Consider the following 15,097-nt stretch of genomic DNA (forward strand, 5'->3'; position numbering starts at 1 on the left):
ATATTCTTTGGGAGAGTCATTATTCTGCCAACAGGTAGCAGAGGTAAAACCTGAAGGCAGACTTTCTGATTCAAAGTCTAGTGTAATTTCAGTAATCAGTGAGGATGTCTATGGTGGAAAAGACTTTCAGTCTTTGTGAGATGTTGATAGGTAGTGAGGATGTAAGAATTGCAAATAAAAACTCAAGAAAAAATACCTATCAATTCTTTCTTTATTCAAGGCACTTAATTTTGGAGATCATCTGGTATAAATAAACTCATAGAGGCCTACTTATACAAAATCTCTGTATGCTTCTTTATCTCCATGAAATTTTTATGGAACTTTTTTTAAAGTTGTGGACATCCCTGAGGTTCTCAAGACATAGGTTCAGCTGCCTTCCGGGAGTATTACGTCAAGTTTAGACTCTATCATGGAACCTGGTACTTATTTCACAGCACCTTCATAGTCATTGAGTCCCATCTTTTCTTTATCCCTTTCCTCTGTTGAGGCAAGTCCAAGCATCGTATTTTTCACATGTGTTTCAAGGTTTTGTGTAAGTTTCTATGTCTATGACAACTTAATATGTCTAATATTTGCTAGGCCTAACAAATTAGACATATTGTTATATCTAATATTTGTATACCCCTAATTGCATGCAGCAAGCTTCTAGTTATCATTTTACATTTCTAGCATTATAACCATTCTCATTATAAAAGATGGTGTCTGGAATGAAAGGAACAAGGCCCATCTTTTGGACTTATAAACTGGTCCAAGTAGAAGCTCCTAAACAAGTATTTCAAAGCAGCATCCATATCAGAAAATGTTTTAATGTCCCAAAGAGGTCACTTGGAGGGAACGTACTCATTAGGGTAGGAGATGTCATGTTTGTGTCCAAAAGAGAAACTGAGTCACATTATGTTAGAGTCATCCTAAATTTTCATTTCCTGTGATATAAAAACATTGGTTAAAAAGCGTGTGAACACAGATTCCACTGATAACCAGAAGTTGAATAATACCATCTCAAATAAGTAATTCACTACATCATATATGTCTTACTTCATTTGAATATTTAGCACAAAGCAGAATTATCAGAGTTCAAAAAGGTCACTGAAGTGTTTTCTAAATCATTTTACTTCAAAATAACTCATGAGTCCATAGACTGTATGTCAGACACTTTGTTTCTTATCCTATTGATCCAAGTTTGACATCTGTTACTGGGGTCATTTCATAGAAAAATTACTGTTTTAAGAGCCAGTGTCTTCATTTTGGCATTCACCCAAAAAACCTTGTAGCATTTGTTTTTCATCAGTTCATCCCTTTGGATTAGATCACAGCATCAAATTTTCCCTTGATAAATTGTGTCTTTCATAAACAGAACTGAGAGGATATGCCAAATGAAAGACAAGATGTTAATAGTTTGTTGTGACACCAAAGGCCAGTGTGCTTGTATGTGCTTTGTAATTTGGCTCATTATATTCATGTTGTGTTGTTGTTTTAAGGAATTCTTTTCTATGTGTGTGCATAGCCCATCTCCATTATTACAGCAAGTTAACTGGCTTAAAGAGTCATCAGTTTACAGGTTGTGACTTGATAGTTCCCACCTCTGGTGGAGATACCCCCACAATATGGAAGGAGAATAGAGAACCTAGGAAGTGGGGTTCACAGGAACAGTGGCCAGGGGGACCCTATGCACTTCCACTAGAGCTATTCTAGCAGCACAGCTTCCATTTTGGTTCCTGTGGTTTTTCTTCACCTCCTCCCCATTTTAGAGGTCAAGGCCTCTCTGCCCCTACACACAAGACTCACTGACCTGGTGTTCACCTCTCATGGCTCCTAAAGTGGAAACGATTAGTTCACGTCCATGCAGTACCTTCATATCTCCAATCTTGGATAAAGTAATTTTGCCTTAAACAGAGTTAAGAGTGACTTACATTTCATTCACCTCCCCATTTCATTCACCTTGGTCATTTGAGAGCTACATTTATGAGAGATACAAGCCTTCTCTTTTCTTTTCTTTTCCAAAAGTCTGTGACATTCCGGAAGGGAGCATGTTGTATCTAGGCCAATGCTATGATATTCCCCAACCTGTCACTTGTGGCAGGGTGTCACATTATATGCAAAGGTTCATAGTGTGTTTTAATGTGTATTTTCATGGGTGCTAGGAAAAATTTAAAATAACTTCACCATACCCCTAAATTCATGGATAATTTTGCTGTGGATAAGGCATCAGTGAAACATAACAATCAACATTCAGCAAAACTATTAAGTGAATAACACAGTAAAGAGAATAAAACAAAAGTGTAAGGGAAGCTCATGAAAGAGCGTTTAGCAGACAAGGGTGTAGTGGGGGAAAGCACAAATTTTCAAGTCAGATCTAAGTGTGGAGTCAACTGGATCACAAACTAGCTTTCAGATTAGGTACTTAAATTTCTCTGAGTTTTGCTGCAATGAGTATTTCTCCAGGATGTCTTGATCCAAGTGAGACAATGCATAGATAGAAAGCCCAGACATATGTTGGACACCAAGTAAATGTTAGTTCCCTTCTTTCAGAAGGAAAGTAATCAAAATGTGATGTACCTGGGCGTTGTTTACCCAGGTTTACTGTGGTTCTTGTTCATGAATTAAGACCACACAGAGTCAACTGGTCTTGGTCCATGAAACCTGGGACCAGCTGTCACCTCCTGTGCCAGGGATGGAAAGACAGGATAGATGGCCAAAGTTGGGGCCAAAACACTGGGCTCCAGTCTCTTAAAGAACTGTTGCCTCTTCTGGAGAGGACTTTATGCCTTCAGTGTTGAATCGAGTACCTGCCCTGTGCTGAGCACTGACTCTCAACCTTGGGGTTTGCTATAGGGCCTGAACACCTACCTCACCTCTGTCTTGATGGGGCCGGGGAGGCAGACATTAGTCAAACTGTCACATAAATAAATAAGCAATTACACGTTATGGAAAGCATTATAAAGGCAGGGTACCAGTGCCATGGGAACATGAACCAGGGACACCCGGGGAGACTGAATCGGTAATGAAGGATCTTCTCTGCCAGTGACATCTGAGCTGAGATCTGAGGGACAGATGGGGGCTGACCAGGATGGCCAATGGGATGTCCATGCTTACTAGGAGGGCTGCATGAGAAGATACCTGTGTTGGGAAGGAAAGGAATAAGTTGGAAGAACGGAGAAAAGACTGGTATACCTGGATAATGAGGAATGAAGGAGATCTCTTGTGATGTGAAATGAATTTGGAGAATTAGGCTGGGCCAGATTATAAAAGACTCTTCACAGTAAAGGAATGTGCTTTTATCTTATGAGGGATGAGAAGAGATTGAAAGGTATCCATTCTGGGGTGACATTAATAAATTAAAATTTTGAAAAGACGATGAACACCTATATTGGTCAGCCTTCTCCAGAGACACAGAAGCAGTAGGAGTCTGCGATAAGGAACTGACTCACACCATTATGGAGGCTGAGAAAGCCCACAATCTGCTGTCTGCTGGCTGGAGCCCCAGGGAAGCTGGTGGTGTGATCCAGTCCAAGTCCAAAGGCCTGAGCACCAGGGAGGCCGATGATATAGATTCCAGTCCAGGTCCAGAAGCCTGAGAAGCGTGACCCCTGATGGCAGCAGAGGATGGAGGTCCCCAGTCTGCAGTCAGGCAGGAGGACGAAGGGTGAATCCCACCCTCCTCTGCCTCTTTCAGTGCAGGCCCTCAGGGGATTAGATGGTGCCCACATATGCTAGGGAGAGTGGACTTACTTCCCTGAGTCCACAGACTCCAGTGTTAATCTCATCCAGACACACCCAGAAATTATGTTTAATCTGAGCACTCCGTGGCAGTCAAGTCAGCCCATCAAAGTAACCTCTTAGGTGCAGGCCAGTCATCAGGTGCCTATTGCAGAGGCCCAGGAAAGAAGTGACAGAACCTACTCTCTGGAGGTGATGATGAGTTTGGAGAGAAGAAGGTGGATTTAAGAGAGATCCAGGAAGTAGAGCAAGCAGTATAGACAGGACTTGATGGTGTGGCTGAGGACAGGGGAGGACAGGGCTGAGGACAGGGGAGGACGGAGCTGAGGACAGGGGAGGACAGGACTGAGGACAGGGGAGGACAGGACTGAGGACGGGGGAGGACAGGGCTGAGGACAGGGGAGGACAGGGCTGAGGACAGGGGAGGACAGGACTGAGAACAGGGGAGGACAGGACTGAGGATGGGGGAGGACAGGGCTCAGGACAGGGGAGGACAGGACTGAGGACGGGGGAGAACAGGGCTGAGGACAGGGGAGGACAGGACTGAGGACCAGGGAGACAGGGGAGGACAAGGACTGAGGACGGGGGAGGACAGGGCTAAGGACAGGGGAGGACAGAGCTGAGGACAGGGGAGGACAGGACTGAGGACGGGGGAGGACAGGACTGAGGACGGGGGAGGACAGGGCTGAGGACAGGGGAGGACAGGACTGAGGACGGAGGAGGACAGGGCTGAGGATGGGGAACGACAGGGCTGAGGACAGTCTTCAATGGATTTCTGTTAAATTAACTAAAATTAATAAATGCATCCTAGGAGCACTTTGTTCTCTTTCAATCCTGTTCTAGAGGCCTTGATTTCTAGCATTATTGTTTTCAATACAAAATTCAGGAGTCAAACTCTGGGTAGTATTGTAACATAACGTACTGCCACGTTGATACCTTTGGTTTTGTAAGATTCAGCTCAACACTTGGCATTCATCCTGATCAGTTATATCTGCTTAGTATCCGTCTGTCTTTCCATTATGTTGAGGTGAGATCTAGAGCCTGCCCCTCCCAGTGTGGCATACTTGCATATTTGGCAAAAATGTGAATTCTATTCCTTTTACTTGTGGTTTATGACACTAGACAAGTCTTGTAGGCTGTGGGGGCTTAGGATTCAAATCCAAGTTATCTGGTGTCTTTAGAGACAGGTTTTTGGTTGAAATAAAATCAAGTCCTCGGCTATTTTGGGAAGACAAAAGGCCAGACCTTCATTATTGGAAGAAATTGCTCCCAAAGCTTGATTTTTATTTTCTTTGTTTAGCAGTATTCTCACAGTAGCTTTAAAAAATCAGCATAAAAAGTTCACTCTCTGTAAGATCTCCTTTGTGTGCAGATGTTAAAAGACTCTGTCTACTTAATTTCTTCTTAGCTATGGTGAAAGTGAAAGTGAAGTCGCTCAGTCGTGTCTGACTCTTTGCAACCCCATGGACTGTAGCCTACCAGGCTCCTCCATCCATGGAATTTTCTAGGCAAGAGTACTGGAGTGGGTTGCCATTTCCTTCTCCAGGGGATCTTCCAAACCTAGGGATCGAACCTGGGTCTCCCGCACTGCAGGCAGACGCTTTACCGTCTGAGCCACCAGGGAATCCTTGTGCTTTACTTTGTCTGTCCCAGAAATCAAAGTGTGTGTGTGTGTGTGTGTGTGTGTGTGAATTTACTAGTGAAAAGATGAGACAGTCTTAATGAAAAAAAACTCCTCTACTCAAACACACCTGGTTCCATGCCCGTGTACTGTTTTCACATTCTGTCCACGTGTGTACATCACACACGGGCCGTTGTTGCTGCTCAGTCATAGGTCGCGTCTAACTCTGTGCCCCGTTATCTGCAGCACACGCCTCGTGGACATGCTGCTCTGTGTTCTCATACAGCGTTTAAGCCGATCCACAAGGCTGAATAGTGATTTTATCTAATGGCTATATTTTAGTGTCTTACTACATAAATATTCATTTAATTCATCCCTTTCAGCTGGATGCTTAGTGGACACCAGTGTTATCTCATTATTAGAAACAACACTCCAATGAATATTCCCATGTACGTAAGGGCAGTGTGTTTCAAACACTAACAGGAGAGGTATCCAGACAGAATAAAGAGTGTGTGTCCTTCGAAGATTTGATGAATTTGGGCTTCCCAGGGGGTTCAGTGGTAAAGAATCCACCTGCCAATGCAGGAGACATGGCTTCGATCCCTAGGTCGGGAAGATCCCTTGGAGAAGGAAATGGCAACCCACTCCAATGTTCTTGCCTGGGAAATCCAATGGACAGAGGCGCCATGGAGTCACAGAGTTGGGCATGACTGAAAATGCACACACATGCCATGTTGTTGATACTTTCCAAAGGGTGAAATCAGTTTACAACATATTCAGGTAAGGTATGACAAATGTGTTTCTCTTTTCTTTCCCTAACGTAGGCTAGTTTTGACAACGGTGTTGATAATAACAACAGTCACAACAATGGTAGCAGCTAATATTCTTGAGATGAGCTCTGTGACAGGCATTACATTAAGTGATCTGCAAGCGTTGTTTGTAATGGTTAAAAATGTAAATCTGCAAACTGACTTCACAAGGCCAACTCCACACTCTACCGACCTGTTGTCTAACTGGCTCTGTTCCCTCCTTACAAATGGTTCATAGGGGCACTGTGAACCTCAAGTGAATTAACGTGATAGAGAACCTCAATAAGCCCTGGGTAATTCTGGTTACTATTATTCCTAATAATGATTATTTTATGAACCCATTTTACAGACAGTAAAACTAAGAGGTTAACTGTGTGGGTCGAGGTCACATAACTAGTGAGAGATTGTGCTGAGATTCTAATTGCAGAGACCATTTCCCAAGGATTACGACTGCAGACATCTTTTTCTGATACAACTATTCAACCAGTTCCCAAGAGGGGAACAACACTGATATCTAAGAAGTGTGACTGTTGCCCCTGAGTTAAATCAAGGCAGATTCAGGTCTAGAAATGAGAGCATTGGGACCGCATGTTTCACTGGAAAAGCCAAGATGTAATTCCTTGTTTCCAAGCAACAAGGCAGCTGGTCTTTCGATGCTGTTTCCTTTGTCCTTGGTATCTGAAGGCAGGGAACTGTGAAATGCCCCCTAGACTGTAAAGGCCTCGTGAGCAGGAGTCCTGAGGTCCTGCTTAGGACCCCCACGAGCTCCTTCCTTGCCTCAGGAAGGTTCTCTACAAATTTTTACTGACCTGAATTTCCCTTAAATACCACCATAAACACTTCCAGTTATTTCTTAATATACTCTGTTCATAACTGCTTAGTCAATTATTTTTATTAGCATAACATTCCTTTTAAGCATAATGATGTTGGAAAAACAGAAACAATGTAAGCGCATTTCCTCAGCTGTGGTTGATTGCTGGTGTTTTCCTTCTTTTTTTTTTTTTTTTTGTGGACTTCCTTTGCAGATTTGATGAATTAATTGTAAATTTCCCAAGGGGAACTAGCATGAACTGATCTTTGTCTTTTATTCTGTAATGTTTAGTTTCTATTCTAGTCCTGGTGACTATCCATTGAGCCCAAAGTTTGAATATTGCCAAGGGCTCATAAAATTGCTGACATAACCTACTTTCTCCAGAGAACCCAACTTCAATTTTCCTAATGAATGAATGCCTTCTTTCTCCCCCAATCTCTGCTCCAATAGCTATTTGTGGAGACTGTAGATGTCAACGGCAGGACTCTCGAGGGGCCGGTCCCTCTGGAAGTCATCGTGATTGATCAGAATGACAACAGACCCATCTTCCGGGAAGGCCCCTACATTGGCCACGTCATGGAGGGGTCACCTACAGGTATGTTAAGTCGGCTCACGGTTCACATAAAGGCTTGGGAGGTGGCCTACTGTGATCTCTGGGGATTCTGGAGACTGTTTCATTGCCACCATTCTGACTTACTGTTGGTGTGCGTCAACACTGATATATTATTTCCCTGGACAGAAGCACGCCCTAGAAAACTGCAACTCAGAACATGACTGGGGTGCTGCAAGCTGTGAAAATGTCTTCCCTTGTGTGCAAAGGTGACCTTTAAGGGTGACCAACATCTCAGTCTCCGACGTACGGTTGATACTGGACACCATGTAAATATCTAGCTCCCCTTGTGAGGGCCCAAGGCTGAGCTTGGTGTACAGCTGGGAAATTAAGGACCTTACTGCAGCTCCTCAATTAATATTTCTCTTCATAACTACCTTTTAATAAGAACCGTTTGGGGGAAATGTGTAGGACATTTCCCCCCCTTTCCTTAGAAGACGTGGATGGAGAAAACTTTTGTCCTTGTTCAAAGAGTCAAAGTCAAGACATTTTATTTCCCTCTCTGGCAATACATGTTTCTACTCTATGGAAATCATTCAAGGTTACTACAGAAGTCCTGTCATCTTTTCCCTGGTTTTAACCTTTCTATCGGTTAAAGTTTTAGAATTGAGAGCTCCCTTTTTTGCCCATAGATACTAATTAAAGCATTCTGTGGCCAGCAGCAGACGTAGTCACTCCTGAGCATAATGCTTTCGAAAGTGAAGAGCAGTAGAAAAATCCCTATTTTAAAGGTAGACTTTAATTTTAAGCTTTCACATACATTGAGTGAAAACAATTGTCTGGATTATGCCCAAACACTTGTAACAAAGGAGTCACTCCTCAGGCCAGTAGGACTTGGACCTCAGGGGCTGCTCGGCTGGTTCTTTTTTCCTTTGCTGAATGGATGGAATGTATCAATAACATGTAGATACCCAAGGCTCTGGAAGCATTGTCATGGCAACCATGTAGCCTACCAGGTGACTAATTGTATGCAAGGAGCCTAAAACCTCCCTTCAGCCTTCAGGAACTAGGCCTCCTGCACTTAGTCAGATAGAACCCCAGGGGCAGGAGCAGCCCTCTCTCTTCTGGGATTTGAAGGCATTCTGTAAAACAGGGTGGGCACTGGTGGCAGCAGCCTGGAGAGACAGACAGCAGGCTGGTGAAGGTGAGTCAGATCACCTCAGGGCAGACCTTCCCTTCGCTCAATAGGCTGCTTTTGATGGAGAGATGACTTCCAAGGAGACACACCCTGGAATTTGGGTTGGAAGTTTACAGAAATCTTAAGCTGATTTGCAGAATGAGTTAGAAGAACTGATGGGGAAAGCTATTCAAGGAACTGGAGTTTGAGCAGAGCAGAAAAATGATTCCCAGTTCCCATGTGTGGTACCCGGGCCCTGTTTGTGAGTGACTGGAATTCGAGATGGGCCCAAGAAGTGTTCTAAATGTAAATGACAGTGGTTACATCCGAGGCGGCTGTGAGGTGGCTGTGAGCTTGTACATGTCTTTGTATATTATATGCGTATATGATTAGACGATGTCCAATTTTTCTCCCACTGCGCCCTTCTTTAAAGTTTCAGAAAGAGTTTCAAATTTTATTGCTTTTATATACATGTCGTATTTTCAGAGAAAAATGGAATCCTTTATGCGCATTGAATTTCTTAAAACACAAAGCAATTCGGTTAGCATCAACGTATACCCAGCAAAACATAAACCACCTGAAACTTCTATTTATGATTGGTATTATCCTATAAAAATACATAAAGACTTGAATATCTGTATGGAATAGTTTCTTCCAGTTATGCAGAATTTGGCCTGATTCATAGTTTTCTTTTTCTGCACCCTCTGGGTTTGATTATAAAACAGGAACTGAAATATGGAGTCAGTCAAATTTGAGGTAAAAAATGTGACAATGTTGTGTAAAAGTTTCAGCAGAAAAGACGCTTATATTACTTTGCACCCTGTGAGAGAGCTCAAGCAGATGGTACCTGATGTCTGTGAGGACAGTGGAAATCTGGGGAAGAAGGTGGGGCCTGTTTTCCAGTCCCCTCCCAGCCTAAGCTACTTCTAAGTCCTAACAATCTGTGACAGGCTGGAGAAATGATCACCTCTTCTGTTTCTGCAATGTCCTGCTCATTTGTGGCTCATGGAATCCTATGCGCTGTAGACACTGTATTGCATCCATTTCACAGAGAGGAATCCCAACCTCAGGAGTTCATTGACCTTGCCCAGTTCACATAAATGACAGGTGGGTACACTGTTCACAACTCAACCCGCAGCATCAACCTTCAAATCATGTGCTCTTGCAACTGACCCACAAACTTCCCTGTGCAAATAGCCATTGAATGATTATCACATTTAGGGGAGCACTGCTGTGTGCCGAGAGCTTTCTCTAACTGTGTCATTTCCTCCACTCTGCCCTGAGGTGTGGGTACCACTCACCCCATCATACAGATGAGAAGGCTGAATCTCAGAGAGATCTGGGAACTTGAACCAGCTAAGGCTGGTGGATGACCTAGAATCAGTGTCTGTGTCTGGCCTCAAGCCACAGGCTCTTTCCCAGACACTGGATTGTACATGGCCACCTTCTCTCACATGGACTCTGCAGGCCCAGCTAAAGGGAATTATTTGTGTAATCTGTCAGATGAACTGAGTTAACTCCTGACAGAAAAGAACCAGCTTTTCTGATCGAAGAGCCAGGCACCCTGAGTCACTTTTCATTTAATGTGAGCTGTTGCTCAGTTTCTAGGGTTAAACGATGTTAAGCGTGGGGGGCCCTTGTCATCACTCACATCACTTTCTTCTACATCCACATAACCAGAGCCAGCTTCATGGGGTGGGACCTGCACAGCCTCACAGAGCCCCAGGCTCCAAAGGGCTCCACACTTGGTTTAATGATCTGTTGTCGCCATCTTAAAATTCTTAATAATTGTTCAACAAGGGACCTGGCAACTTCATTTTGCACTGAAAGTGAAAGTGAAAAAGAAAGTCACTCAGTCATGACCTCATGGACTATACAGTCCATGGAATTTCCCAGGCCAGAATACTGGAGTGGGTAGCCTATCCCTTCTCCAGAAGATCTTCCCGACCCAGGAATCGAACCCAGGTCTCCCATGTTGAAGGTGGATTCTTTACCAACTGAGCTATCAGGGAAGGCCCATTTTGTGTAGCTGGTCCTACACATAGCACTGTGGCCTGGAGCTGGGACTGATGCTCTGCTCAACTCCTTAACAAGGTGAGACTGCGAGCAGGTTACCAAACCTTCTAGAAGCCTCAGTCACCTTGTCTGTATTAACAGGTAGGGTGGGTATAGAATAGTACCTACCCTAAAGAGCTCTATGCAATGATTAACGTAGGCCGTGTACTTCACTCAGTGCTTGGAAATGTTTAAGAAATGCCAGTGTATTGTTAATGCTGCCATTATTCTTACTATTCTGGTGGCCTACCCTTTAGGGAAAGTAAGGCAAAAAGACCTGCAGTTTGTGTGAAGGAACATCCATCTCCCAACCAACCAAGCATCATTTTCATGTTGCAGTGTACCCAGATGCCATCAGCACCAATCCATCACCAAACAAGGTCACCCATATTTATCTCTGTGTGCAGACAGGAGGCCATTTCTAGCTGCTCAGCATAAACTCCAGGGTATTGTTTTAGGGAATCATTACTAGATGAAGGAAGATCAACAGAAAATAACAGTCTTTGAACTTTGTAGATTACATACCATCCCTTTTGTGGAGCCTCAAGGCATTGATTTATGGGACCCGAACTCAGGCCCTGGCTGCTCCTTGGAGCCAACAGGAACTCCGTGTGAGTCTGATGTTCTGTGACTACCCAATGCCAGGACCTCACAAGTGTGAGGGGGGTGGGTAGGTAGAGGCCGAGACCCTTGAAGTTCCTGGAGGACACACACAAGGGCCCCACAGTGCCTCCTGTCACCAGCTCCCCCATGTTTTGTCACCACTGGGCCTCTGGGCACCATTGAGAAGGGCTATCCATGAGGACTGGTGTTCGGGGCTTCCTCCAAAAAAAACCCTGAGGTGAGGACTGAGGGCAGGTGGTCTACCTGACAGGTACAGGATCATGAGTGGGGAGCACTGCAGGAAAGAGAAGCTGGCCAACTTGAGGCACCACATTAAGTCAGTTACCAGGGTAGGCACTTCTGAGCCTGATCCCCTGGGGAGGGAGGACTCCAGGAAATGACATAAAACACATACACTGGAGTTACTCCAGCTCTGGATCCAGGGAGCTATGCTATCCATCCTCCGTGCTCTCCCCAGGGGGACTTCGGTTCCCAGACACTTCTGCTCAGCTGGGACCACACCCTGGGTTCTAGCAGCCCAGCAGCCCTCCAACAAGATCCAGAAGCTAGCTGTTGGGTTGGCCTCAGCTGTGCTCTTCCTCCATGCTATTGGCTGCCCTGATGTTAGCAGGGGCAGCTGGGAGAAGGGCACCCACCACCTAGACAGGAGAGGCAGCTTTGAGAGCCATCAGGGGAGGGAGGTAATGGGGAGAATATCTTAGTCACCACACTGTGTGACTGAGAAAGATGAGTGCAACACTGACCTTTCTTCAGAGAGAGGACAGGACCACAGGACCTAGAGGTGCATGTTCTGAGTCTTGAGAGATACCCGTTGCTTACCTTCATGCTCACCCTTCTTGAGGCTGTTGAACAGAGGCAGAGATTAGTGGCTAAATCTTCATCTTCTAACTTCTGAGAGCCCAAGGACCATGGCCTCTCTTGCTCCCTTTATTTTTTTTTTCACCCAGTATTTTTATTAAGCATCTACTCTGTGCCAGGATCTTGCTAGATGCTGCACATTTCCTCCTGACAGCCAAGCGGGGAGACAGCAACAAATAAATCAGAACTGCAGTTGGTAGGAGAGGCAGTGCAGCCATAGGGACCACTCATCCCAGGAGGGTGGGAAGCCGGCCTCCCTTGAAGAGGTGATGCGAGGAGATTGGGGGCGGGAGGAGAGTTGTCTCTTATTTTATCTCTGGCATCCAACTGAGCTTCTGTTCCTCTAGTCTCAGGTAGTTTAATGTTTAAATAAGTTCTATCATGGCAGACAGAGGGAACCAGCCAATCAAATGACCTTTGGGACCAAAAAATGATTGTCTCAGGAGCTCAACTTTGCTCTGCAGTTGGTATTTTCTAAAACAGCTTGGACTAAATACAGATGATTTTGATGTTTGAGAGTTGGTATTTGAGACCTCACTCAGCATGCACCCTCAGCTTGTTTGTGGTAAAGTCCCTTTTCTGGTCACCTGTTTACTTGTTGCCATAACTGCATGTGGCTTCTGGTTCACCAGCTGTCCAGTTTTCCTCTGCTGATATTTAGACTCTCACATCAAAGGTTCTTCCATTCTCAACAATCCCAGCCAGTCCCATAGGCTTCATATTGGGCACAGGGCTATTTTTTTTCTTAAGTAAATTTCCTTTAAAAATAAAGCACTTCCACTTTCCCCTCAGCTTTACTAAAGAGAAAAAGTGCAGGTGCACTCCAGTCTCAGCATTCGGAGCAAACCACAGTTGCCATCCAGGAGCCTGGTCCTAGGGCTCCCCCTGGGCCCCTCCACACACAGGGACGCACACACGCAGCACATCCCACAGAAACGGAGCTCTCTGTGCTCGTCTGTGTCTCTCGTTCTTCGCTCTGCACGGTCCTGTGGACAATTTTATAAGTCAGTAAATATCAATTACATCACTGTTTTAAACAGCTAATGCTTAGATCTACCATTATCTAGTTAGCCAATCCCATATTGACTTAAGTTGTTTTCACCTTTCCCTATTTGCAATCAATTCTGCAAGGGAGGACAAATCTCTTCCTACTTGTGTGACAGTTTCTTTTGGGTAAATTCATATAAGTGGAATTGATAGGATAAATGTGATATGCTTATTACATTTTCATGTATATTGAGGTGACACTTTTAATCAGAGTATTATATAGGTATCTCGGCTAAACTCATGTAGGAAGATATAACAGTCTTGCCTTTCACGGATGAGCATACTGCTGGACCTTTATTTGCATTTCTGGATTATACCCAATATCTCTAAGTCTTGTGGTCATTTCACTAGCTATATCTGTAGACTGTGAACTGTCTTGCGCTAAACTTCTCCCCAGATTGCATGGTTGAGGAAGAGGACTGAAATTGTTGATTTTGACCCCTCTCCTGTAGTCATCATCAGAGTCTTAGCTGAGATAAGTTGCCCAGGAACCCATTAACAGGCTACAGTGCCATTCAGATTGAATTATGATATAAATCACTCCAATGCAGCTGACCATAAAACAAAATTTATGAAAGAGTTGCATAAGCTAATCAGAGACATTTTCCCAAAGGGAAAATTCCAGAATAAGATGTATCAAAACTGTTGAGTTACCTGGACCTTGCTACTACTCAAGAAGCTGAATGTCTGCCAACTTGCTCCTAACCACATCTGGGGTCCCCATGTGGTGTCTACAGAGGCTGTAAACCAAGTCAGTCAACAGCCTTGTCGTAGGCACATTTTTCCCTCCTTTGCCCCTCTCTGATGGAGACACCATTGCTGCTCGTCCACTGGTGCCTTGGAGATACTGTGGGTCTCGGTGAGACATGGAGGATGCCTGGAGCCCTGTATTCTGTTAAGAGGATACCCAACCTGTGAAGCTCTGTGCTGCATCTTTAATGTGGGGGTCTTTGAAAACAGTTCTTCCCATTTTTATTCGTAGCCCTCGCTTCACCTGAATTCTTATATGAGTCCTTGGGGCTAGAGACGAATTCAAGAAAATAGACACCACGTTGTTTTTATATCACTCTTCTCTCTAACCATGAAGTCTTGGTTCCTTACTTGTCTGTCTCCCCTCTGCCCATCACCCACCCTTATTCTCATTCATGCCAGATCTTCTAGGCACTGAGGGTAACCCACTGAACTGGACAGATTGGCTCCTGTGCTCACGGAAGTTACTCCCTCATAAAAACAAACCCTTGATAGCCCCCGCCCCACTTGTTTGCTTGGTGTATTTTAGGCTCAGGCTGGGAGTCATCCTTCCCCATTTGGGAGAGAGAAGGATCTGTGACATCAACTATCAAAAATCAAATAAAAATTAACTAACGGAACCAAAACAGCATAATATGTTAAAGTTAAGGGAAGGTAAAGAGGCGTTGATAGCTTCAGAATCTTAGTGGTCATTCTGCATTTTGAAAGAATAACTCTAATGTGGGTTTCCAGTTAAAATGAAAATCAGATGAGCAGCTACAAAATAAAAAAGAAAACTTCTAAGTTGTTATGGCAGCGAGCATGGTGGACTCTAGCACCATTGAAATCCATCCCTGATGCCCAAGGATCCACTTTGAGTAGTCCAGGAATTCTTAGTGTTACCTCAATACAACAGGGTGGCAGACCCACCACAGCACCAAACAGTTATAATTTCAGGGAAATTCTTATTTTAAATCAATTCCTGATGACACTTCATTCAGCAAAATCATTCAAAGGCTATTTATTGGTCAGCATCTGTGAACCAGATAGTGTTCTAAGTTTTGGAGATGCAGTAGTGGCCATGACCAGTTAGCTCTCT

At 44.3% G+C, this 15,097-nt stretch overlaps 1 protein-coding gene across 2 annotated transcripts in view; it reads left to right on the forward strand.

The window, feature by feature from the left end:
* Nucleotides 1-15,097, forward strand: part of CDH13 (cadherin 13) — a 981,031-nt gene that overhangs the window by 626,128 nt on the left and 339,806 nt on the right. For both annotated transcript variants that reach the window (XM_043898157.1, XM_043898156.1), the window contains one exon: nt 7,409-7,553. In XM_043898157.1, coding sequence (XP_043754092.1) covers nt 7,409-7,553 — 145 coding nt within the window. The remainder of the gene's footprint in view (nt 1-7,408; nt 7,554-15,097) is intronic.

This window comes from Cervus elaphus, chromosome 4 (assembly GCF_910594005.1).
Source record: "Cervus elaphus chromosome 4, mCerEla1.1, whole genome shotgun sequence".
In the NCBI taxonomy this organism is placed as follows: Eukaryota; Metazoa; Chordata; class Mammalia; order Artiodactyla; family Cervidae; genus Cervus; species Cervus elaphus.